Below are 24,409 nucleotides of genomic sequence, written 5' to 3' on the forward strand. Positions count from 1 at the left end.
GAGAAGAACATAAAACTCTGATTTTTTTTTTTAAACATTTTTTGGGAGGGTAAAGCAATTCTGTTAAAAATAGGGGTAAGGTCCTTATTATTCCAAAATAGAGAACAGAGTACAGGGCACAGATAAAGGACTTTTTCCTGGATAGGTACTGAACAAATCTCTAAAAACTTGGAAATCTACAAATTAATATATACCTTTTAAAAACAGTCCAAAATAATACAGAGACCATGGAAAATGAATTCGTTAATATCTTTTGCTCTGCAGCATACAGGTTCCTCCTTCCTCACGTTAAAGGGATTGAAAGTTTTGCTACCTCTGCAAATAGGCATTAAAACCTACTTTATGCTTGCAACACATTCCTGAGCAGAAATTTTTGTACTCTGCAAATTTAATAAGGTGCAGTAGAAACAATTCTGAAATAATTGGGAGCAAGTTAATAAAGGAAGTCTGCTCATAAATTCAAGGCCAAAAAAAGGAAGCTGAAAAACTTTCTTGCAAAACCTCAAAGTTCTTACTTCTATTTAAGAAAGCCTTAAGGCTGCATGTAATGTACTTAAATACACTGCTTCTTGCTCAATGGGGCCCTCCCCTCTGATATTTGCTTCTGCCACAAAAAAATGTGAAAGTGGTAGTGTGCTAATGAAAAATGGCATGGTACATGCCTATGCACAGCCACACACCTGTGGGGTGTACTGTGTACATAACTTTGTTCTTTTCACTGCTGAAGAAATGCCATTTGACACACATTGTAGCCTCACAAGATCAAACAGCACAAACGCAGCTGCCCCTCCCTCATCCAAAAGCTCGCTTCACTAATGAATTTATAGCAACTTTCTCAGTGGAGGCTTTTTCTATGCCCCAAATTCACTCAAATCTTTCAGCTTGCTTAGGGACTAGTTTGTATCTGCAGCATTTAGCCACTGTTACTGAATTTGCAGTTAAATATTTACTATTATGTTATCCATCCTCCCCAGAAGAACAGAGAGAAGTAGTTAAAGAAATGTCTAGAGAAACAGTTGATTTAAGAGTAGGCTTCTGAAGGTGTAGGAAGCAGACACCCTGCTGATCTTCTTAAATTTAGCAATAGTAGCATGGATGAAAGGCAAGATACCACAAGGGGATGGTAAACATGCAAAACAGGAGAGCTGACCACACCACCATGCAGGCAGCTGACACAAAAACAGAGTTTCGAAGAGATGGGCCCACAAAGTAAATTGCTGAACCGCAGAGAAATTAACCACCTGGAAGCTCATCTAGAGACCTAAAACCTCCCCTAATTTTTTTTCTGAACAAAAAATAGTACCAGTGTATCCCTGGCAGTGTTCAAGGCCAGGTTGGATGGAGCACTGAGCAACCTGGTCTAGTGGAAAGTGTCCCTCCCCATGGCAGAGGTGTTGAAACTAGATGATCCTTAAGGTCCCTTCCCACCCAAACCACTCCAATTCATTCTTTTTGTATTGAAAGAACTTTGCAGAAGTTCATTTACGAAGTGACACCCTGACAACAACACTTTTCTCCGTATACATTTTCAGCCATCTTCTTTCCCATTTAGGCTATCATACATGACTTCAAAAGCCATCAACCACACACAAGATCATCAACTACTTATCAATAGATAAGATGGCTTACCAAAGAAATTCTGCTCCACTAGAGAGGATAACAGAAGTTTATTAGTGAAAGGTTAATACTGAAGCCACATTCTACACATATATTCCATGCAAAGCATATTCAGATCTCTGTACATTCCCTTCTTCCTTCCCATTTTTTTCAGGTCGTTTTGAACTGCCTAGTGGCTCAAAATTGCAGTCAAGACACAATACAGATGTCACCTTTTTGGATTTAAGAACAAACTGTCCACTGCAACTCCTGCAAAAGAGCATGGGTAAGTGGGATGAAATGCTTCTCAAGCCTTCAAATTACAGTGAGATGAATCATTCTCCCTCTACTACTCCACTAATTGCAGAGGGAAACCAGATGCCTTAACTTCCAGGCAGCTACACCCTGCTTCCAAATATTTTTTCCAGTTAGAAATAATTCCATGATCTTTTATATTTATGAAGCTTACACTAAATATTCATGCTGATGGACTTGTTCATCTAAGACAAAGCCACCCTTAGCTTCAACAGTCATTTGTTTTGGTTTTCTTCTTCTCTTATTCGTCCTCCCAGAGAAGCTCAATGTCCCAGACTGCAAATGCTCGGCATTTGTCACCAAATTTCCAACATCATTAGCGATCTAAATTCCTTTCCTAGTTTCCAAATGTAAACCAAATTTATAGCACAGTCCCTGGAGAACGTTTGGAGAAGACTTGATTCAGGCTTCACTTCAGTGCAACAGTCAGCTGATGTAAATTCACATTCTCTTCAGAAATGGCTGCATGGCTTGTCCCGTGACACAACATTTACTACAGCAGCAGCCCTTGTATCCCCTTGATATGCCATGTTGCTAACATCACAGTGGTGCTAATATATACCTTTTAAAATAGATGCAAATTCTTTTTTGATTCAAAGACGTAAGTTTCTTTTGTTGACACCTATTCCTAGTGGAGGCTCAACAGGAACTGAAAATGGGCTGACATTCCATAGCATAGAATCACTCAGCTGCAATCAAGTTTTGGGGAGCAAATTTTGCTTCCACTAGTCCAGCGCTGGTGTTTTTGCTCTGTTATCAACAAAGCCATCTCTGAGTCATGGAGAAATTATTCACAAAAGACCACAAAAGAGAGGGATAAGGAACTCACCATAGGAAACAAGACATATTCTCGGAGGAAGTCATGAGATTCAAACTGATTATAGTCTCCAAAATCCGCTGGAAAAGAACAACACAATTACTCACTTTGGCACTATCCACACATGTTAAGACCACACTCAACCTTTGCACAGATGCTTAATTTCAAGTGGGCGAGTTCTCTTGAAGCCACAGCCTAGCACAAAGATTTTTGCTTGTACTTTAGCTTTTAGCATGGAGGTCTGAAAATAATAGTGTTATTACCAGAGATCAAGTAACAGCCAACAAATAATTTTTCTTTTGATCTCTAATATAATGATCATTTGCAGTGCTTAACCATCAGAAGAGCAAGAGTTTGTTTTTCTGTAGCCTTCTTGAACTCATACCTCCATTAAAAAAATGCTGGGATTGCTCAGTCTCTTTAAAAATCATGCACACTTTTGCTTCTCCAACATTTCCAACTCTGACCAGGCAAAAATAAAGAAAATTTAAGCTACCTCTGCTACAACTCTACACAGTTGAACAAAAGATTAATTTTACAGGCTATAAAGGTTAAAATCCAGTAGTCAATTTTATTTAAAATTGTCAACAACCAACATGAGGGAAGGTTTATCCTTCTGCAGCCAATGGAACAGCATAAGGCACTGTGTTGGTTTAACAGACTGGCCCACAGCTTTCTACTCACTTTTCTGCTTCTTCTACATCTCTCCAAAAGATACTCATCTCCGTGCTCACATTCACTCATACGTCAGGCTGAGGATTCTTGTCTAAATATCCTTGAGACCATGGAGTTTTGGAAATGCTTCCTAAAGGCTAAACTACATTTAAAAACCCCAAACAATGCCTATATTTATCTATCTGTTAAATACACAACAGCTTATATCAAAAGAGTATCTTGCCAGGAGGTTTTTATTTTATATTAATTGAACAGGATCAAACGCCATCTACAAGATTCTCGTATTACAGGAGCTGGAAATCCCCACCATAAATCATTTTATCTTAACATTCTTCCAAAGCTTCTAGACGATTTCGCATATTGCAGGATGCCAAAAATGCGGTTTCATTTTGTTTCTACCTCAGAGTTATGTTTTAGCATAAATAGAAGGAAATCAAAATGGGCATGAAACAGAGTCTACAAGTTTAAAAGAAATAAGTATTTCAAATACCTTTGGTCGCATCGCATGCAAAGGACAAAGGAAGTCATACAACCTCAGGAATAGTAGGATTGACTCACTCTCAAAATTAGGAAAAAGCTCCAAAAACACAATGAAATATATTCAGTATCTATTCAGACCTAACTTATACACTGGAAAATCTTCATTTACCTAAATTAAAAGATTAATTATGGAATCTTATACATATATTTTCCTTTATTAGGCAAACATTTCAAGATTTGACAAGACATTTTCCCTTCAATTTTTAATGAAGATATAAGATACAAAACCAGCATTTCTACTGCTCTAAAAAAAGACCACATTAGCATTTCTCTCCATTGAACCTTTAATTGTCAACAATCAGATCCTCATGTTTGCTATTTATGTATACACTTCCCCCGTTCCACTCATCAGAGAGCATGCAGAGAACACTATTGCTGAAACTCTGCCTCAAGTTCTCAGTCAGTTGTGGATAGACTGAAACGTACATTATCCAAATACAGGGCTTCTTCCCCTGCACATATACATTATGTGATCCGACTTTTATTGATGTCCTTAGGAGTCTCAGAATAAAAATCATGTTGTAAGAAGTAGTTTATTATTAACTTATAACTCACATAACAATTACGGTCATGTGTTCTTTCATACTTCATATAGCACTATACAGCAAAATGAGATTTTAATTAAAGGCAAAATTAAAGCTGCTGCCATGCTCTTTGATGTAATTTGCATTTCAAACCAGAGAACGTGAAGCAAATCATTACTGCAAAGTACTCCGTGGTCAGGGCTGGAAGAACTGGAGTTTTGCTGAGATTCACTTGCATGAATTTTAGAAATAGGAAAGTTGAGCACTGTGGTGTGGTCCCTCGTTCCCTGCCTGAGGCTGTGAGCGTTTCATCCACGGCAGTCCACCCATGCACTTTGGAATCAATTGGAAACCCAGCTGCTGTGAGCAGGAGTCATACAAGGCCTCAGTGCTCAGTCACGATAGAGGACAAACCGAAAGAGCCATTGCTGGACAAAGGCCATGGGATCATGTCACCCTACCTTGCACTGCCAGACCAGCCAGTCGAATTCCCTGCTCGAATGAGGATATTAACCGCCCATCAAGAACATCCTTTTTCACCTGTAGGTAATACTGATATCTACAAACAAAAAAAAAAAAGGCACAAATTATAATATCTATAAGCTGGCACATTTCCCACAGGAAAAAACAAAGATTGCGGAAAAGAAGGAAAAAAATCACCCCAAGCAAGAGGCCAGGCTGTTGAACAGCAGGCCTGTACCCAGCTTCAGAAGCTCCACATTACCACAACAAATTCATATGATCCCTACCTGTGCAGTGCTTCCAGATGGATGACAGGGAAAATGAAAAGTTCTAGTTTGTGTTCCCTAGACCACATAGAAGAGGGACATCTGCTAAGATTACCTCTTTTATGAGTTTTATAGAGGTTAGTGCAGACCATGTAATCCCCAATGCAAAAAGGGGCTGTTCATATTGCTTCCACTGTTTTTGCTCCAGTGTCACCATTTTGACTGAAGAAATGGAATTTTAGCAATACACTTTGGTCTGCTGATTTAACTTAAACTATGGCCCATATAAAAGGTTTATTTATTAACTGGCATTTTTCATATGTACGGATGACTAAGACACACAAACCAAGCAAACACAGCTTCTAACATGGTCCATGTGTGCACTCAGCCTCCAGGTGCACCTGGGTGACCCAAATTAGGAACCTCAAAACTCAAGAAATGCACTTTTTCAGGTTGTGAGCAGACACACCAGCCTGGCTGCAGCTGAAACAGGTTCAGAGGTTACTGCACCCTTGAGCTGCATATGCCTGCTAGCCCCCTGAAACAGAGGGCATCCACTTAAAATGGCACAGATTTAAGAAAGAATTGCTTGAGATAAACTGGGATAGAAAGAAGTGGTACACAAGCATGCCAGCCAGTCCCAGAGACTGCAAGCTCTGCAAGGCAGACAGCGAACAGCAGTCAAAGTCTGTGGGCAGTAAACTCCTAACTGGGCTCAGCTACAACCAGCACGCCACATCTGACCTTTCCTCTGAACCTCTTGGCAAAGAAACTGTTCTGGCCTTGTTCTAGAGTGTGTCACCTTCCCAGTGTCACCTTCCCAGTCCCAGCAGAAAGGAGAACCACTGCAACATCAACCGTGGAACAGGGACCGCGGTGCCTTAACTAAGCTTGCAAATGTTACTGTTTGTGTTGAGAAGTAAGAAAAATATAATCGCATTTAAAATGCTCAGATTTGGCTTCCACACAGCCTAATGAAGATTAAAACTTGAGGGGATTTTGAAATTTGAGAGAGGCAGGCTAAAAAGCATACGGCTCCCCAGCTTGAGCCCTGTGCCTCAGCCCCAGGTTTTACAATTGCTCGGTCCAAGAGACAAATCAGCTTCTTTCTACTCCTTTGCAGTGACCAAATCCCAACTCCAAAGACATGCATGCTTTCATAGAAGCTTGACATAAGCTGCTTATCAACGATGCAGGTGAGCAAGTGTTTGATTCATTTGGTCTTCAAGACTTGTAATCCCAAAAGCAGCTATTTGGGTCCACGCTACACATACACACAAGTTACATATTCTAGTCTAACAAGGAGAGTAAAATCCACATGTGCCAGAAAAATAAAGCTATTGTTAAAACAAACACAGAGTTAAGAGGCTACATGAAACTCAAACCAATGTAAAATTCTTAGAGTGACATCCTAGCTGCACAGAAGTCAAGAATGTGACCAGCTGTAGGGGAGCCATAATTTGAACCAGTGTCCACACAACTGCAGACAAATCACAGAAAGAATTACTCAGGTAAGCATCACCAAAATACAGCGCCAATGCAGCTACCTTAGTATCAAATATTATGACCTAGACTTTCAAAAGAAACATTGCTGGGGGGTTTGAGTTGCCATGTGACTTGCCATCGGAATATGGTGCAAGCAAGGAAGGAAACATTTTTTTTTTGTCTGCCTTGGACAATGTGGAATTCTCAAGAGCTGTCTCCACCATTTCCCCCCAACACTGTCTTTGACCAGTAGCCTCCAAAATTAGAAAAAAAAAAAATAGGTCAGACCCTAGACAGATGTTAGAAAAGTTAGGGCAAACAAGGACACACGTGTGCACACACTCACAAACACACAGTTACACACTCACACACGGTTACACTCAGACATACACACACACACACTCACAAACACACAGTTACACACTCATAAACACACAGTTACACACTCACAAGGACAGCAGACAGCACCCATAATCTGAGAAAAATGCCCATTTACAGGTGCTTCACTTGATCGTCAGGAAGAGGTCACATTTAAAAATCTTAATAGGAATATTCTACAGCATTATGGAATCACAGAATGGGTTGGGTTGGAAGGGATATTAAAGATCATCCAGTGAGTTTAGGATTTATTATATATTGTAGATTGACATGCAGTAAGAGTTTAAGGGATGTATATAATTGGTGCTCTGACATTAACTAGTGTATCTGTCAGGGAAAAAGTCTCACGGAGAAAGTTGTCACTTTTCACAGGCAAACACACTGAAATGCAACCACCCACTGTGGCTCTGGCGCCTGTTTCAGTGGAAGTGCCAAGATAATCTGAAGAAGACCGAGGCAGAAACCTGTGGTTGGTATGTGCTTCCTCTTTACCCCTGTACTGACCGTGACAAGTGACACCCACCTGAAGAGTCCCCTGACATCTCTGTTCATGGTGTCCAAACAAAGCATGAACCAGGACATCTTTCCCCAGGCATGGACTGGGGTGGCTAATTCCAGTGTCAAGGCAGAGAAGGAGCAGGATACCCTGGAGGAAGCTCCACTAGAAGGCTCTAATAACTCCACCAGCCACAGATTCATGGCTCAGCCATGCTGCAAAACTGTGGTCAGGCTCCCTGCCCAGCCAACGGAGAGGAGCAACTGGCCCACATTCTGTCAGGGATTTGAGGCTCCTCCATCCGAAATTAAATTAAATGCTGTTATTATACCACTATGCTAACTGAGACTGCTCTTTGTTCACTTGGATTGCAAAAGTAGATCTATAATTTGAGGGAAATCAAACATTTTAAAAATGTTTCAGCCATAGATTCACTGAGGAAAGCTGTTCCAGGACAGCAGATAAAAACATGCGTTTCATAAGCCTTCTATTAGGTGTTTTAGTTGGGAAAGCATATGGAAAGTGAACAAAAGAGAAGTTTGCAATCTGCACCCTCAAAAATAAAAGACAAAAAATTCAAAATTAAGATTTATGAAGCTTTAATCACAAAGTCATTCTGGGATACTGGAGGAGAGCAGGGCAGAAAAGACACCACCATAGCCAAGTCAGCCTGGAGCTGAAATCTCTCACCTTCATTGCTCAGTTTGGGTTAAACATTATTAGCAGAGCCATTGTGTATTCAATATAATAAAGGCTACTGCAGTTTGCCAGCCTGTAGCTAATTCCAAGGGGAATGGGAGTGGACAACAAGTCTGAACAAAGCCATCATTAAAAGGATATCATTTCCCACAACTCTATTTAGCCAACACACAAAACATTAGAAGTATATTTGCATGTATTGCATCAAAAAGCACATTTTTATAGAGCAAAGAAGCTGCAACTGGATGACTATGAGACAACATCTCAACTCCAGAATAAACATCTGTATTTTGGCAATCCATACTATGAAAGGAAAAAAAACCCACCAAAACCCAATGGTACTAGCAAGCAGGAGATAAGGGTACTGTTTTAAAATTTAATTGCAACACGCAGATTCAGACTCTGCTACAGCAGCATAAATGCAGGGAAAGTCCATTTGCTCAAACAATTCTGCATGGGCCTCCCCCAAGACCAGGGTTCACATTTGTTCTGCTGTCACTTCAAGAAAGAACGTGGGTGTTTGTACAGTGTCACTGAATTCATTGCACCCTTCCATCACCACTGTTATCTGATGTAAAACCCCTGGTGCTATTTGATACATGCAGAAGATCACTCAATTTCACTGGTTTCCATTCTCCTCAACAACCAACGTTTCAGGTATCACAAGCCACACAGAACCTGGCCTGACCAACACCAGAAGTGAGATCTTTGCAGAGAAAGTAAAGGATGGTTTACGAAAGTAAGAATACGCATTACGTTTGCAGGGTAATTGCACTGCATCTTCAGGATTTTCTTACTAGTGACTTCCACAAAGAACCGCAAGGCAATACTTCCTTACCTGAATAATTACTCAGTATTATCAGATCTACTAGCCTTAGTAATCAAGCAGCATCAAACTGTGCTAGGAAATGCACAGGAAGAGAACAAAAAAATTCTTTTTGTCCCAGGGATTTACAATCTAAATGTATATTTTATACAAAAAGGTGACATGATCGAGCTAATAATGTTTAATACTGTTTGAATTGTGACCTGTCTGGATTTTTGTTATTTTTTCCTGGTTTTACTAGCCTTCTCTGTAAATCAGGAAGGGTTTGTAATATACACATTAACTCCAATGCAGCAGGAAACATTTAAAAAGCTTTTCTTTTTATTTTTAATCAGTTTGTTTTATTTGGAAATTTCAAGCCAATATAAACACATCACAGTTTCAATACCAATAAATATTTACCTTTAGTGTATCTGAAAACAAACAAAGCACTACAAAACATATATTAGTTACCCAATAGGTACAACTACTTTTCAATCGTTTCTAATGATGCAATTACTGGCATGACTAACTTTTTTATAACTCATTAGGTACCATTTTGGCATCAAGCCTATCTATTGAATAACTGCATAACTATGTAATTTAACTTCTTGTCTGGAGGAAAAGAGAACTGCTTTACCATTTCATATCTCCAAAAGAAGAAACCTTTAAGACTCAAAGGAGAAACAGATTGGTCCACAAGTGGTTTAGCTCAAGAACTTCAGCTCTTTTCCAACTTAAAAAAAAAAATTGCAATTAGAGTACAATATGATTTTCTAAAATTAGGAACACAATAAAAGTCTCATTGAGTCACAACAACAGTCCGAGTCAGCTTGTTTGAGATTATCTTAGTATGGTAATACATTTCTGAGGAGAGACGCTGCAATGTATACTCATGCAATAATGTGCCCACAGGGGAAGCAGTTTCTCCAGAACAGAGGCCTTTTATCATTTACTAAAATTATTTTAAGCACTAAGTTTGATATTGATGTGTCTATTGTTCACCTCATACCTGCCATGATTTTGGCTTTGATACTATTTAGCAACAGGATTCCATGGATACCTATATGCTACATTTGAAATAGAAACCCATTTTTTTATTTTGAGGACCGATTTTCTAAGCCTTTGAGGTAGATGAGTCAATGACTCAGCAATTCAGTGGGCAACCAAAGAAACTCACTGATAATGACCAAAAAGTGATTTCTATTTATTTATTACATATTTGAGACAATCATATTACTACTTAACTCTTGCTGGTAGCTTTTCTGAGAAAAACATGCTTTAATGTATTAACAATGATTAGCCTAATTTTATAGAATATCTGAGGTTGGTGAAGCTACTCATGTAAACTTGGGCAGGAATCCAAGGCAGATTTGGGAGATCTAGGTTTTGTTCCCAAGTTTCAATCCCGAGTACTACTTACTGGATGCTGCTTATTTCATGTGGGTCACTCAATATACTCAATATACAGTAACAAAGCTGACTTGCAAACTTGGACTGGATTTTATATGCTAAAAAAGGCAGACAGGCAGACAAGACTGGTCTTTTCAAATGCAACAACAGTATATTGGCAAACATGGTGTTATGATTTCTGAGCCTGGGCATGCTGAAACACATTTTGGAGGCAAGGATTCAATCAGCACATCTTAATCTAAAGGCACTTAAAAAAAGAGAGATATATAGATTCATGATGTCATAGTCAGTAACACAGAGCTAATGCCTCGTCTTTGCCACTTTAAAAACTTAGATGGGGTTGATAAACAGAACATTTCTAGTTCACTCCTTTGGAATTTCATCAACTTCTCTCCTAGCAAAAGTCTGATGTTTCACAGTTCTAGACAACAGCCATTTATCTGGGATTTGTGTTCGAATATAAAAAGCAATGGCAGTGTTTCCACTAATAGAAGGGTAATATTTTTGGAAGGGTATTATTGAGAATGAGTCTACCACACCCTGTCACAGACCTTCAGGAAGATCAGCAGACTTGCCAGAAAAAGAGTGAAGGAGACGAAAGAGCCTTTGTCACACATGCAGGAGGAAATTCCTTCAGAAGCTCAAACTGTCAATGCCAATAGTAAAAACACAGTCATAACGTCTTCCAGGGTAAGAGCTCTTTGATCATAACAACCTTAGAGGGTAGGTCAAGGTTAGCTTCAGGTAACTGAGAAATGACGCTGTTCAAAAGCAGCATCCAACTGCCTACATCCTGGTTTCCTCCAGCAGCTGGATGGAAAACATGACTGACACTGAAAATGAAATAAATACATGGAAAGATTTGTGTCATTCCCCTTCCTAATGAGACAGAACAATGCTGGGACAGCATCATACTCACACATTTGACTGAAAAAAAAGGAGACAGTTCCTATCATGTACTTCCAGATCACTCAATCTCTGTCTTTAAAAGCAACAGATTATAGTCAGAGGGGAAAAGAGGAGATTTGGCTACAACAGACTAACTTCACAAGGGTCACTTTCCATTCATTTTGATATGCAGATTGCGAGGTAGGGACAAGCTACAGAGCCTGGATGCCTGGCTTGCTTGGTGAGCTGCAATGAGGCACGTAATGAAAGGCCAGCTGCCATAGCTGACCAGTGAGGCTCCTACCAAAGGCCAATGCCTTCCAAAGGTTATGGGCCAGCTCTACAGTCAGCTCCTGGCTAAGGATACTAGAACAGGAAATTTTGCACAGCTAAAGACAGCCTGATAAGAATTGTGCACTGCTTAGTTGTTGTTTACCATCTCCATTTCAACAGTTGACTACTGAAAGGTTGTTCGTTTGCACGCATTCCCCAAAAGACAATTAAAATTCCAGATCTCCACCCCCTACAGTTCTCTACACAGCTGGCACACAATTTCAAAAGTAAATTCGAAGTATTTTAAGAGCAATAAGGTGTTTATTCTGGCATGAATCAGTCAACAACACCAAATTTCTGCAGAAAAATTGAGCACTTAAAGAAAAGTATATTTGTATTACAAATGGATATTGACTGTTTAGGAGGATAACACAGGCTCTATAACCTCTCCCATAGAAGCAGTATATGCTTCCAGTGTAGCCTGGTACCAAAGTGCTGTGGCTCTTTGGTGCCGAGAGTTAAAGAGACGGCCAGTGAAGCCCTCAGCAGTGACAGGAGACAACAGTGTCACACTGAACATTCTCACTGGCAGCAAAAGAGGGAGCTTGCATTGGAAAGAAGTGCTCTGCCAGTGGTTTTTTTTTCCTGCCACTTCTGATGGGCCACAAGCACAGACATGCACCCAGGCCTTGTTGCAGCCCGCAGACGTGACACAAGCCTTCCAAAACATGCCCTCCTTCCATGAGAGGCTTAGCCACCAGATGCAGCTTCTCAGTATCTACCAATTTCTCTACATTTAAACAAAAACTCCCCCCAACCGCAACAGGTCCGTCCTCTGTACTTGTACTTTTTTGTTCAGAGTGTATTATGCATTTTGCATACTCCAAGTTCAAATAAACCCACAAGCACAAAGTGAAACTTTAAATAAAAAGGCCAGTAATGGCATGCTTTAGCAAGAAAGGAAGGCATGCCACAACCTGATCTTGATTTTCTGCTCTTGAACTATTGAATTAATTATAACAAATTACAGGGAGCCCCACTACAATTTATAAGCACAATAAACTCCCTTACAACCACCTATAATTTTATCAGAGTTAATCCAAATACCTGAAGAATTATACAGCACAAAACTCCAACATGCCTTTTAGAGTAAAAAAAAAAAACAGGGGAAGCCATTCGCCTCTTGTCTTCTGAGCATTTTCACTTAGAAAAGGCTACATTTGGTCTCTGCAAGTTGTGCACCAGAAAACCCCATTGACACCACCATAGAATTTATCTTTATAAAGGCTAGAGTGGGATTGCAAAAGTAAAGCAAAACAAAATCACCTAATGCAAACAAATCTGTATTTTAGCATTTTTAACTGAAAATAAACCCCATTCAATGCAAGCATAAATATTATACAAATACTAGAATAAAAAATTTGGGAGCAAAGAGTTTGTTATCCACGCATCTTATCACTCTCTACAACTTCCTGAAAGGTGGTTGTAGTCAGGTGGGGGTTGGTCTCTTTCTCCAGGCAGCAACTGACAGAACGAGAGGACACAGTCTTAAGGTGCTCCAAGGGAAATTTAGGCTGGAGTCAGGAAAAAGTTTTTCATGGGAAGAGTGGTAAAGTACTGGAATTGTCTGCTCAGGGAGGTGGTGGAATCACCATCCCTGGATGTGTTTAAAAAAAGATTGGATGTGGCACTTGGTGCCATGGTTTAGTGTTAGGTCGTGGGTTGGACTCGATGATCTTAGAAGTCTCTTCCAACCTGGTGATTCTGTGATTCTGTCTTTGAAAAAAGCCATGTATCCATTTGGTTTCGGTTTTAAACACATGCTGAAAGTGTTATTGTTCAACGTGACAGTCCTACTGACTTCAGCTAGGCTTGAAAACATGCTCAGCTATGTGCTCATATCTCCTGAACTGAGCAGAATGCTTACATTTGGCTACAGAGATCCAAAGGTAACAGCTCAGGAGACTATTTTTTCTTTTTAGCTTCACTTTCATTTTTGATCGCAAAAGGAAAGAAAAAAAGGTAGAACTGGGTCAGGTAGGTGAATTGCAGCAATGCCACATACTGCTTTTCACAACATGGTTGGGGTTTTTTTGAGTGCAAACCCACAATGTCTCCCACAGCTGCTGCCTCCACCTTCACCTTCAGCCAAACATGGTCTTCCCCATTCCCATAGAGGGCTCCAGGGCTCCTCCTCCTTGCCCTGAGCTGCGTGTCCCAGAGGCAGCTACTGCTCTGACAATAAATAATTATTTATTTCTTAAATAATTCATATTTAATGGATAATAAACCAATTCTCCTAGCCAGCACCTGTCCTTTGGTGCTTGACACAAAACATGGGCTCCAACTAAGAACAGGAGCTCCAGCCACATACAGGCCCCACCTCCATACAGGTGCTCACTAAGGTGCCATGGCATGCAGCCTGTGTGTCATTTCCCACTTGGTTAGTCACATCCTCAGAACAGCAGGTCCCACACACACAGAGCAACTCATGCCCCAAGATCTTCAAACAGCATAAACCAAAAAAACCCCTGAAATGGCAGCTGTGAAGATTCATCCTCACAAAGATGCAATAATCAAAAGATAAGCTATGTATGCTGAAGACTGCTTAACCTCCTGGGGGAGAGGAGCACAAAAACCCCTGTTGGTCTTTCCTGATTTGGAACTAGATTTTGGCAAAAATGGGATTAGACCCCGAAAAGTTAAAAATATCTTGTATTTACTTCCTTTATTCATATGTGTTGACTCAGTTCAAAATATGCTGCTCCCTGCCCTGAAAAACAAGGCAGCTAACCTTCAAGCTGTATCTACTGTGGGAAAAGGTGGTTTAAGCTACATATGGAAGCAATATGAGTCAATGGTTTGAAAATTCTCCTGGTAGCCAGCCAGGTTAATGGCCAAGCAGGTTAGAATATCATGCTAAAAAAATGTGGTGAGTTAACCAGAACAAATGTATACTCCAGCTCATACTATGCAGTACTAAAAATAAATAGATAACCTTTTTTTTTTTTTTTTTTTTTTAAATGGGGCTTGAGTACAGGCGTAACTATTCTCTGGACCCAAAACAAACACGAAGAGTTCTCATGGCCCCATTCTCTTCTCCTCATTGTGTCCGTCGAAACAATAAAATATAATGTATATCCCCCATAAGTCCCGTTTCATTTTTCAATATATATTTTAAATAGTCTCCTTCCATACAGCTCTAAACTCTGGAATGACTCAAGTCCACCATGTTTTTCTGGTTAAATGTACTGCTGTGCACTGATGCAAAAGCTGAACTGAGTGAGCACATATACCAGTGAACAACCGGCATGCATATGTAAGCATCCAGAAGCACATCACAAAATAATTGCTTTGTGGGTGCAGAGCAGCATGCAAGTGTATTCAGGTGTTACTTTATTTAAAGAGCAAGTGAACACATTCAAACTTACAGAAGAATGTGTGCTTAGCCTGAACTTAACAAAACAAAGCAAAGCTCCGGTGAGCCTGCAGTGAAACCTTGTTCATGAATTTATAGAGCTCATTCCCAAAACCCTATCAGTGAAACCTTTAAGTAGTATCCCAACCTCACATAATCAATGTCTGAGAAAGCTCTATGGATTTAGTGGAATTTTACCTGGTGGGGAGTTAAAATCCAGTCCATTGGCTACTGCCTTTTACAGTAATCTGTCCTGGCAAGAAGAAAACACGGCTTGAAATGTGACACAATGAAGTTGCTGCCTATCTATAGGTCGTCGGTACAACACCTTATATTCCTGTGAAAAGGTTGTTGGAACATCTACATTAGCAGCACTGCCAGCTGAAAAGGAAAACTCAGGTTGCTTCCATCTCCCAGAGACCCCAGTGACCCTAGTGTTTCCAAAGGAATAATTGAAAACAGTCACCCCACACCTCAGTAAATCATGCAACAAAACCACAGCCCAGGAAGTTGTAACATCCCAGTGAATGCAACCCTGCAAAAGTGAACACAGCTCTGATAACAACGGGATGTTGCCAGGGAAATATGTGAATCAGTGCCCTGCTAGGTGGGTAAAACAGATCCATTTCATGAAATGAATAATTATTCTTTGTAAAAGCTTCAAAAACAGCTGAAGATATCAAGTGCAAAAGCAGCTGCCAAAGATAAAACAGTGGCCCAGTAAACATCTCACTGCACAGGAATCTGCCATCTTCCGACACTGAGATTTCTGCCAAATTCTTGTTGAGATTCTCAGCTGCATAAGGGCCTCCACACAAATGCCTCTTTTAAACACATTTGGAGACTTCAGGGTTGTACTGACATCCAACTGCAGCTCCTTTAGTGCTACACCCTGCCAGCAAGGCAAAAAAAAAAAAATACAGATATTCACATCACTGAAAAGGTAAGTTTAGAACTAAGTTTTCATGGTTTGTCTCAGCTATAAGAGAAGGGAAAAAGTTTGCTCCAGCCTGCAGTACAAACTTTGACATTGAATTAATTTAATTGAAGACTGGCAGTGCTACTGTAACCAAGATCTCCACTGTCTTAATTTAAAAAGCAGATAGAAATCCCAATCAAAACTCACAGATCTGTTTGCTCATATGCTGCTGCTGTTAGTGGCTTGACCCTCTTCCTGATGCTGTAGAAAAATTTCAGACATCTATCTGGGACTTCTAAATAGAAGACCAATGATCCACTGCTCCCTTTTCAAAACACACAGTAGGAAAGAGAGAATGAATCACCTGCAGAAAGTGATGCACAACAGAGGAATCCTGAATCACACAGTGGAAATGCCCATTTCTTCTCACTGATTACACAGGAAGTCTGGAGCAACCTTCACTCTTTAAGGCTCCCTCAGGAGCAGCAACATGACTGAAGCAGGATTGGCGTGTCATGAAGAGTTTATGCAGTACATCCCCTAGCAGTCTGCATTTCCCTGAGGAGAAACTGGTAAGTCCCTGTTACTGCATTATATGGGAAGACAAACAGAAGAATACCAGCCCCAGCCTAGGTAATGCAGACATCTGTCCAAAACCAGTGCCTTAAACCACCCTGGGAGACAAGTCCAAAGCATGTGCCAGTGTGTGAGGTGCAGCAGAATATCCACCCCGTGCACAGTGCTCCTTAATGAGTGGGAAACCTCCCTCCGCAGTGACACACATTGTTGCTACACCCGGAGGGAAAAAAGAGGCCGCCAAGCAGCTTGCAATAGTCTTGAATGGCAAAGGCAGTGAGTGGCTCAGTTCCTAAACTAGAGGAGGAATTATCCTTTTCACCTTCATTTAAGGCGATGCAAAACCGCTGATGGGCACTTCTGTGACTCAAGCAGCTAGGGATGACAAGTGTTGTCCCTTTTTCTACTTTTCTTATCCTTTCTCCTTTAAACTAAAACATTGACGCTAACATCTTTTTTTGTAAATCTCTCTATTTGCTTTTAGTTGCATCTGTCTGGTTTAAAGACACAACAATACACTAAGAACTTTCAGGGAACAAAATCTTTCATAACTGATTCTATTGAGAGTCATTCCACCAGCAGGGGCTTTTTCATTAAGTTTATAGAAACCTCCCCAATTTGTGGATGCAAACCCCCTGTCCATCATGGTGATGGCAGCACGCTCCCATCAGTCAAGAAACATTAGACTTGAATTTCCAGTCTAGAGAATATTATTTCTATTTAGAAATAAAACTATAATGACACAAAATCTGCTCTTTGTTTGTCATTTTGTATCTCTGCATCCTGTCTTAGGCCTGACACAGTCCTTGAGAGTAAATACCTAGGTGAAGATTTCTTGTAGAGTTTACAAGTGGAAGTAGATCTAGCAAGGCTATGTTGTTAAATACAACTTTTGACACAACCTCCATCTGTGCAAGCAGAAGGGAACTATCACAGGGGATCCAATGCTGGTCAGCACCGGTGTGCCACGATCTTCCTAGAAAGTGTGTCCTGCAAAGAACAACTCTTCCAGGAGTGATGGCAGAGCTCCCTGGGCAGCAGGGGATTTCAGCAAGTGTAGCACCTTCTCAGCTACAAGCGATTCCAGCTCTTGTGATTCAGCTCCCCGTGAAATCACCCAAGGCGAACCCGGGGACAGAGAGACAGGAGCCTCGTATGGCAATTCCACAGAGGTGGCTTTCATTGTCCAGCAGCCCCTGTGAAGGGGAGGCTATGGACAAAGGCTCCCTCATCAGGGGCAGAAACAGGGGGCTTTTTATGGGAAAGGCAGTGGGTGGGGTAGAAACCAACTAGCCAACTGGGTACAGGCTATTGCCATATAGAAACAAGGCATGCTGGGGGTGGTTCACTTTCTCACCATGACCCGAGGAAGGTTGCTTATCTCTGGGAGAGTCTTTTTGCCCTCAGGCCTCTCTCCTCCAAGGGAATGCAGAGGGCTCTTGTGCCAAGGGCTCCCAGCCCTCCACAGGTTACTATCCCTACACTCATCCTCCCGCCTCAAGACACTGCAGTTCAAAGAAAGCAAGACGCCATTTTCCACTTCATTCCAAAAAGTAGGTTAAGTTGCAGTTTTCATGAGGTTCTACTGCCAATTACAGCAAGATTTAAAATATTTTTCAGCACTGTTTAACCAGCTACTAACACAGAACAAGCAAAAGGGACACATTCAGATCATGCAAGCAGACTTTCAATAGATTTTCCATTAAATACACACACACGGAATGGATACTGCTAGCAGTACAGCTAGAGACATGCAACCGTGTGTGTGTGTGTGTGGCACTAGGAAATCTAACAGGAGAAAGCCACGCAGCAGGAAGAGCAGGATTTAAACAGAAGATAACTCCAGGTTATCACAGTGATCCACCTAACACAAGTGCTTATCACCAAGCAGCAGTGAGGACAGCTTCCTCAGAGGCGGAGAAACAAAAAGCAGCAGGTGTGACTCATCCAAACACAGCTCCATACACAAAGCAAGCTCCTCACTTATGAAAGCAAAAGACCAGATTACTAGCCTCAGCATTATTTCAACTGTCAGATATCACAAAATAAATATACAGGCCGCTCAAATTGTTTTTGTTTCCTTGCAGGAAGGCAGAAGAACTTTTTCTCCTGCAACAGAAGCTGGTTAGACCTTCAAAGCAAGTTTCAAAATGCTTAATATATTTCCATCTCTTTAAGGATTATAAAATGTCTCAAGTACTAGGTTCAGTCTCATGGACCCTCAGCTCTTCGTTCTGGAATTAAGGTTCAATCCTGACAGTCTATGTAATCAAGACACATTTTTAAGACAGTGGTTTGCAGCCGTGTCCTATCATACCCAGTCACTTCCTCTGGTGACCAGGAACAGGACATGAGGAAACAGAATGAAGCTGCCTTAGGGGAAGTACTTACACTGGGATTGTGAGACAGGGACAAAGCAGGGCCTGTTGTGATAAGACAAGGGGCAATGTTTTTAAACTAAAAGAGGGTAGATTTAGTCTAGACATAATGAAGAAATTATTTACAGTGAGAGTGGTGAAGTGAGAGTGGTGGAACAGGTTGCCCAGAGAGATGGTGAATGTCCCATCCCTAGAAACATTCAAGATCAGATGGAATGGAGCTCTGGGCATCCTGACCTAGATGCTCATTGCAGAGAGGTTGGACTAGATGACTTCTAAAGGTCACTTCCAATGCAAATTATTTCATCATTCTTCTGTGATTCCAAGTTCAGATTGGACATGAGGAAATGGTTCTTCACCCATAGACTAGAACAGGCTCTCAAGGAAAGTGACTACAGTACCGGTCTGAATGATGCTTTAAATCATGATTTATTTTTAGGTAGTCCAGCCAGAAGCAGGGAGTTGGGCTCAGTGATTGTTATGGGCCCCTTCCAACGTGAATGATTCTGTGATTCAGTGAATCCTCTTCTGTCCTGTTGCACATACCCACATTTTCTATCTGGCTCCTGATGCACTTTTGAAATGGATGCACAAGTACTGTACTGTCATCTCTGAAGTTTCATAGGCCACATACCAATCCCCCTCAAAGCTGTACTATTATTGAAGAGTGATACTCCTTTGGTAAAGCTAGGTGTTCCTTTTCCTTCTGGTTTTTGAGAGCTATAGAGTATTTGGAGTCATACCTTTCATGCCTTTCTTTACTTGCTCATTACCAGTCCAGTTTGAGTTGTGTTTTGAACATAAAAAAATTCCAGACTGAAATTCCTATCGTTACCTCATTTCGAGAGCTGCAAAGTTTAGGGAAAAGCCTAACATAATAAAAGTCTCAAACATAGACAATAACACGGCTATATTGTACCCAGCTGCAGAATTCTTCTTAAAAATCTGAATCATTCATGGTTGTCAACCATGGTAAAAGCCATCCACATTGCTTATCCAACATCAAGGTTCAGCCAGTGTCTCCAACAGCACACGTGCCCAGGTGGACAAGAAAAGGAGATCCAAAGTACTTTTTCCCAAGTGCAAATGCCTCCACTATCTTAACTGGCATGGAAGGATTCAACCTGGACTACCTAAGACCAGAGAGGAAGCCCCCTCACCTTGTGTCTATCATTACTAGTTGAGAAGAACAGAACCAAAGAATGTAATCTTTACTTCCCTTTAAAAGGGCCCAATAAAAAAAGCCTAGGTTACTCCAAAAGTATGTGTTCTTCTAAAACTGAATGTAGAAATAGCTCCCATCAGGAAAGCAATGTTAGAACACGTGACTAAGCCGCAGAACATAAAATTAGTATTATTTCCTTATGATCAGATATAAATGTGAATCTGCCTAATGCCAAGGCATTCCTGTTGCAACATTTCTAACCATCACAGCCACTGCCTTCAAAACACAGTAAAGCAAGAATGAAGGCTGGAAGTATCCTACACTGTATTTATAGTTATGCAACACTATTTTTTAGAGTTGCTACATATGTACTGCCCAACCACATACATGAAAACACATTCACTTTCTGGTCTAAAAGCACAGTATAATGTAATAGATTAGATCTAAGCGTCAACAGTTTCTTAAAATATCTGGCACAAAGAGCTCAGCTTTCAATAACCAACACACAGAGAACAAGCTCCCCATTCACTGAAGAAAGTCAGCTGGGAGAAATGTTTGCCCTCCTCAGCAAATATTTTATAAACAGGGAATTAATGTTGAATCTTAGGTCTGCCTTGAAGGAGTTCTTACTTTTAAGTCAAAGTTTAAACATCCACTAAAATACACATCCAAAAAGAACCAACTCAAAAATATTACTGAAAAGCAAAACAACACATATGCTGCAATAATATGAACACAAGAAGACCCAGGCAAATACTGCACATTATTTGTTGTTGCTGTCCTCTAAATACAACATGAAAGCTAATTAAGTATCAGGGTGTTTACAGTGAGGCAGGTACAAGCCTAACATGTGTTTTATGCTGCAGTAGCCACTAATATTAAAAAAGTCTAATAATTAAAACAAAACAATAAAACCATCAAAGGAGCATCAAAACACAAATATCCCAGACTGTCTAAGCCTGGGTGGCCACCCAGGGCTCTTAGGACTCATCCAGCTTGCATGCAGTTCCGGAGCTGCTCCCTTGTCTGGGCAACAAGAGCCCAAATTCCTGCAGCTGGAAGGAAAGGAACAGAAAAGAAAAGAAAAAAAAAAGCCTGACATTTCCAAGTTACTTCATGACCCACCCACAATCTTGTCCAACAAAAGAGAGCTGAGATCCCTGAGGACACAGGACTCCCTGGCTCCACTTAGCAATGAATCCCAGAGCTTGCCTATCTCCCGGCTTTGGGAGATGGGGTGCAGTTCCAGTCGTGAGACAATCAGTCTGAGGACCCTGAACAAGACTGGGGCCTGTATGGTCATGCAGGCTGTTAACAGCTATCTAAAACCAAGGGAATTCTGTTCCAGCAAAAATTTATTTGCCTCATGTCAATTCATAAAATTTCAGCTCCAGAGTTCCTACTGCTTCCTCTAGAAGATCTCGCCATGAGATCCTACAAATACTCTCATGAATAAGATACTTCTATTAGTACTTGTTCCAACTCTTCTTTTGCTGTCTTTCAATACTCAGCAACTACCTACAGCACCCTCTATTAGTTCTCCTATTTAAACAGTAAAGAAACAGTATCACCACATATGGGTCAGCTGGCACCCCATGCCCTGTCACAGTTGTTTCACACCATTCCTCTGCAGAAACATATCCAGTAATTTGACTCTCCAAATCATTTAGCTGAGAACAAAAGCTTTGATGGGATTCATGGGATTAAATTATCTTCCATTTCTAAGGTCTCCCATTCTTACACACCACCCTGTCCTTTTCTGTTCATTTGATACAGCTTCCATGTATAGCAGTAACTGTTTTAATTCATGTGAATCATTTAAAATTGCAGTCCATTGACCCAAAGTTCTCTATAAAATATATACGTATATGTATATAATGATAAAGTGGGAAATATTCTAGTAGAAGAAAGAAGCTGCACTGGTTTATACTACACAAGGGTCCAGCCCAATTTAAGAAACAACAGGAACTGACAAACCTTTTAACTGGAAATAGTTAAAAACACAGGACTCTTCTGACCATTAATATCATATTTATGTTGGAGAGAACACTATTGCTTTTTAGTGAAGAGGAGGTTCATCATCTTTCCAGCTGGGCAAGCCACACAGCTGTTTCTGGTGCCAAGAGGGAGGGCTGTGTGTGTCAGGGCCTTTCCTGTGTGGTGTGAGCAGAGCTGATCAGCACAAGCACCATGGCCATGACACTTCCCAGAAAAGCAGGCATTGAGTGCAATGATTTTTCTGGAAACTACATAGCCTGCCTCCAGATAACATCTTTCCAAGACAGCAGGCATGCTCTGAAAACATGTGTTGGTAAGGACACCATAAACACAAACTGACAAAAGGCTCCTAGGAAGAGACAAATTCGGACAAAGCAGTGAGACATCTGCTCTCTGAAAACTAAACTTTTTTCCTTTGTTACTCTGTTACACACCAGTAGCACTGAAGGGTTAAATTCTGACTTAAATTTCCAGGTTTAAGAGACCAACTGGACTTTTTTTGTTTTAAACACCCCACCTTCCCATTTGCCATGTATCACTCAGTTCTCTCTCATTTACCAATCCACTCAACTAAACCACACATCTCTCTTCTCCTCTCATCCTCCATGCTATTCTTCTGTACTTTCACAGAAAATTTTTTACGTGTCAGTACATTTTTGAGAACCACTGGCATTAAAAAAATCCTATGGGTCTATCTGAGGTGTAGTAACAAGCACGGCCACACAACCAGTCACAGTCCTCGCTTCAGGCAAGCGCAGTCCAGGATGTCTGGAACAAATCTGATTGTACACATTGTGCTGTTTTTTCCAGCACAGTGTGATATTCAAAATAATTATTTTGGACAATGAAGCCAAACCAACTACCACGAGCTCCAAAGTACACAGAGAGTCTTCTGCAGCCACCAGCTGCAGGTGTGACCAACCATAAAAAGCAGCCTCATGTACTTGTTACATGTACATGTTACATCCTTAACAACTAAAGAGTTCCACTTCACTGAGCTTGCCACAAAACCAGGCTGGCACAGGAGGATATGTGATATCCAGCCTTAACACAAATTAAAAGCACAGTGTAAGGAGCAGTGACTAGCAGAAAAGACAGCGGTGACTGGTAGAAATCTGCAGCTGATTGGACTTGTATTAAAAGCTAGCTACACAGGAGGAGGTGAAACTTTAGCTTTTTCAAAAAAAAAAAAAAAAAAGAAAGCACAGCAGACTAAAAGCAAAGATAAGCTCAAGTAGGCAAGACATTTAACAAGGACTTTTTTGAGGCGAAAGAAAAAGATCCAGCATTTGTTAAAACAGATTTGCGAAAACATTTTTCCCTGTAAATATGAAGCACTCAATCACTAATTTTTCCCCTCTAATTTATTCTCACACAATTTAAAAATTCATACAGTCCTAGAGTCTGTACCTCTTTATGCTTTAGAAGAAACTTCTGCTTAAAAAGGTCTTCACCTAACACTTGCAGAAAAATAAAGAAAGGGAAAGGCTGGGAACTGCAAAGAAGAAATATTTCCTTAAAAGACGAACAAAAAAACAGCTACAAGAAATGGTGAAGAAAAGGGCATGGCAGAAAAATAACAGAGAAAATAAAAGTTCACTTAGTTAAAAGAGGGTAAGGTTGAGGCTGAATTTTCACAGACCATTCAGAAAAGAGGCCTGGGAGCCACAGGCTCTAATTTTCCACCTGCGAACACATTCATTCCCACACGTCGCAGGTGCAGCCATCCTATTCCAAACACTGTTTCCTTTCACAGGAAAGCTGTACAGCACGTTCTTCTGGGGAAATGCAGAGCTGACAGCTGAACTTGGGGCAGAAGCCCAATGCAGCACAGTGCAGATGCTGGAACATGTCCTTCCCTACAGAGTCATGCATGCCAGACCCACCATGCAGAGTACCATGGGGACCCAGCTCCACGGGGGTACCCACACTAGGAACTGCTCTCACTTCCCAGGACTATGTCCCAGTCTGCAACAGCACAAAAGCCACTGGATATCACTGAGTACAGAGCACCCAGTAAGATACCAAAAACTTCTTCCAGGAAAGAAAGAAGAAAACCAGACTAAAGCACACCTTTATTCCTTCACAGGAGGCACAGCAGTATCACGTACTAAGAAAGAGTTACTGTGGGGAGCGAAATGTGACTTCAGTCTTCCCTTAGAACTGTGGGAAGGGGGAAAAGAAAAAGGCCCTGGATTGTCTGATAATTGTGCAGAAAGCAGCATTGCACCCACATTTTCAGAAAGCCACAGGAGCGTGTGGGTTCTCTGTTTTTGGAACAAGAGCACAGTGAAAGTAAGCTTGTTTACTTTAGACACTGTAC

General features: G+C 40.9%; 1 protein-coding gene across 2 annotated transcripts in view; it reads right to left on the reverse strand.

Annotated features, from left to right (window-relative positions):
• PTPN14 (protein tyrosine phosphatase non-receptor type 14) overlaps window positions 1-24,409 on the reverse strand; it is a 111,752-nt gene that overhangs the window by 36,304 nt on the left and 51,039 nt on the right. For both annotated transcript variants that reach the window (XM_032102977.1, XM_032102978.1), the window contains exons 4-5: window positions 4,929-5,026; window positions 2,741-2,808 (exon numbers count right to left, since the gene is read on the reverse strand). In XM_032102977.1, the coding sequence (XP_031958868.1) occupies window positions 2,741-2,808; window positions 4,929-5,026 (166 nt within the window). The remainder of the gene's footprint in view (window positions 1-2,740; window positions 2,809-4,928; window positions 5,027-24,409) is intronic.

The sequence above is a fragment of the Corvus moneduloides genome, chromosome 3, assembly GCF_009650955.1.
Source record: "Corvus moneduloides isolate bCorMon1 chromosome 3, bCorMon1.pri, whole genome shotgun sequence".
Taxonomy (NCBI): domain Eukaryota; kingdom Metazoa; phylum Chordata; class Aves; order Passeriformes; family Corvidae; genus Corvus; species Corvus moneduloides.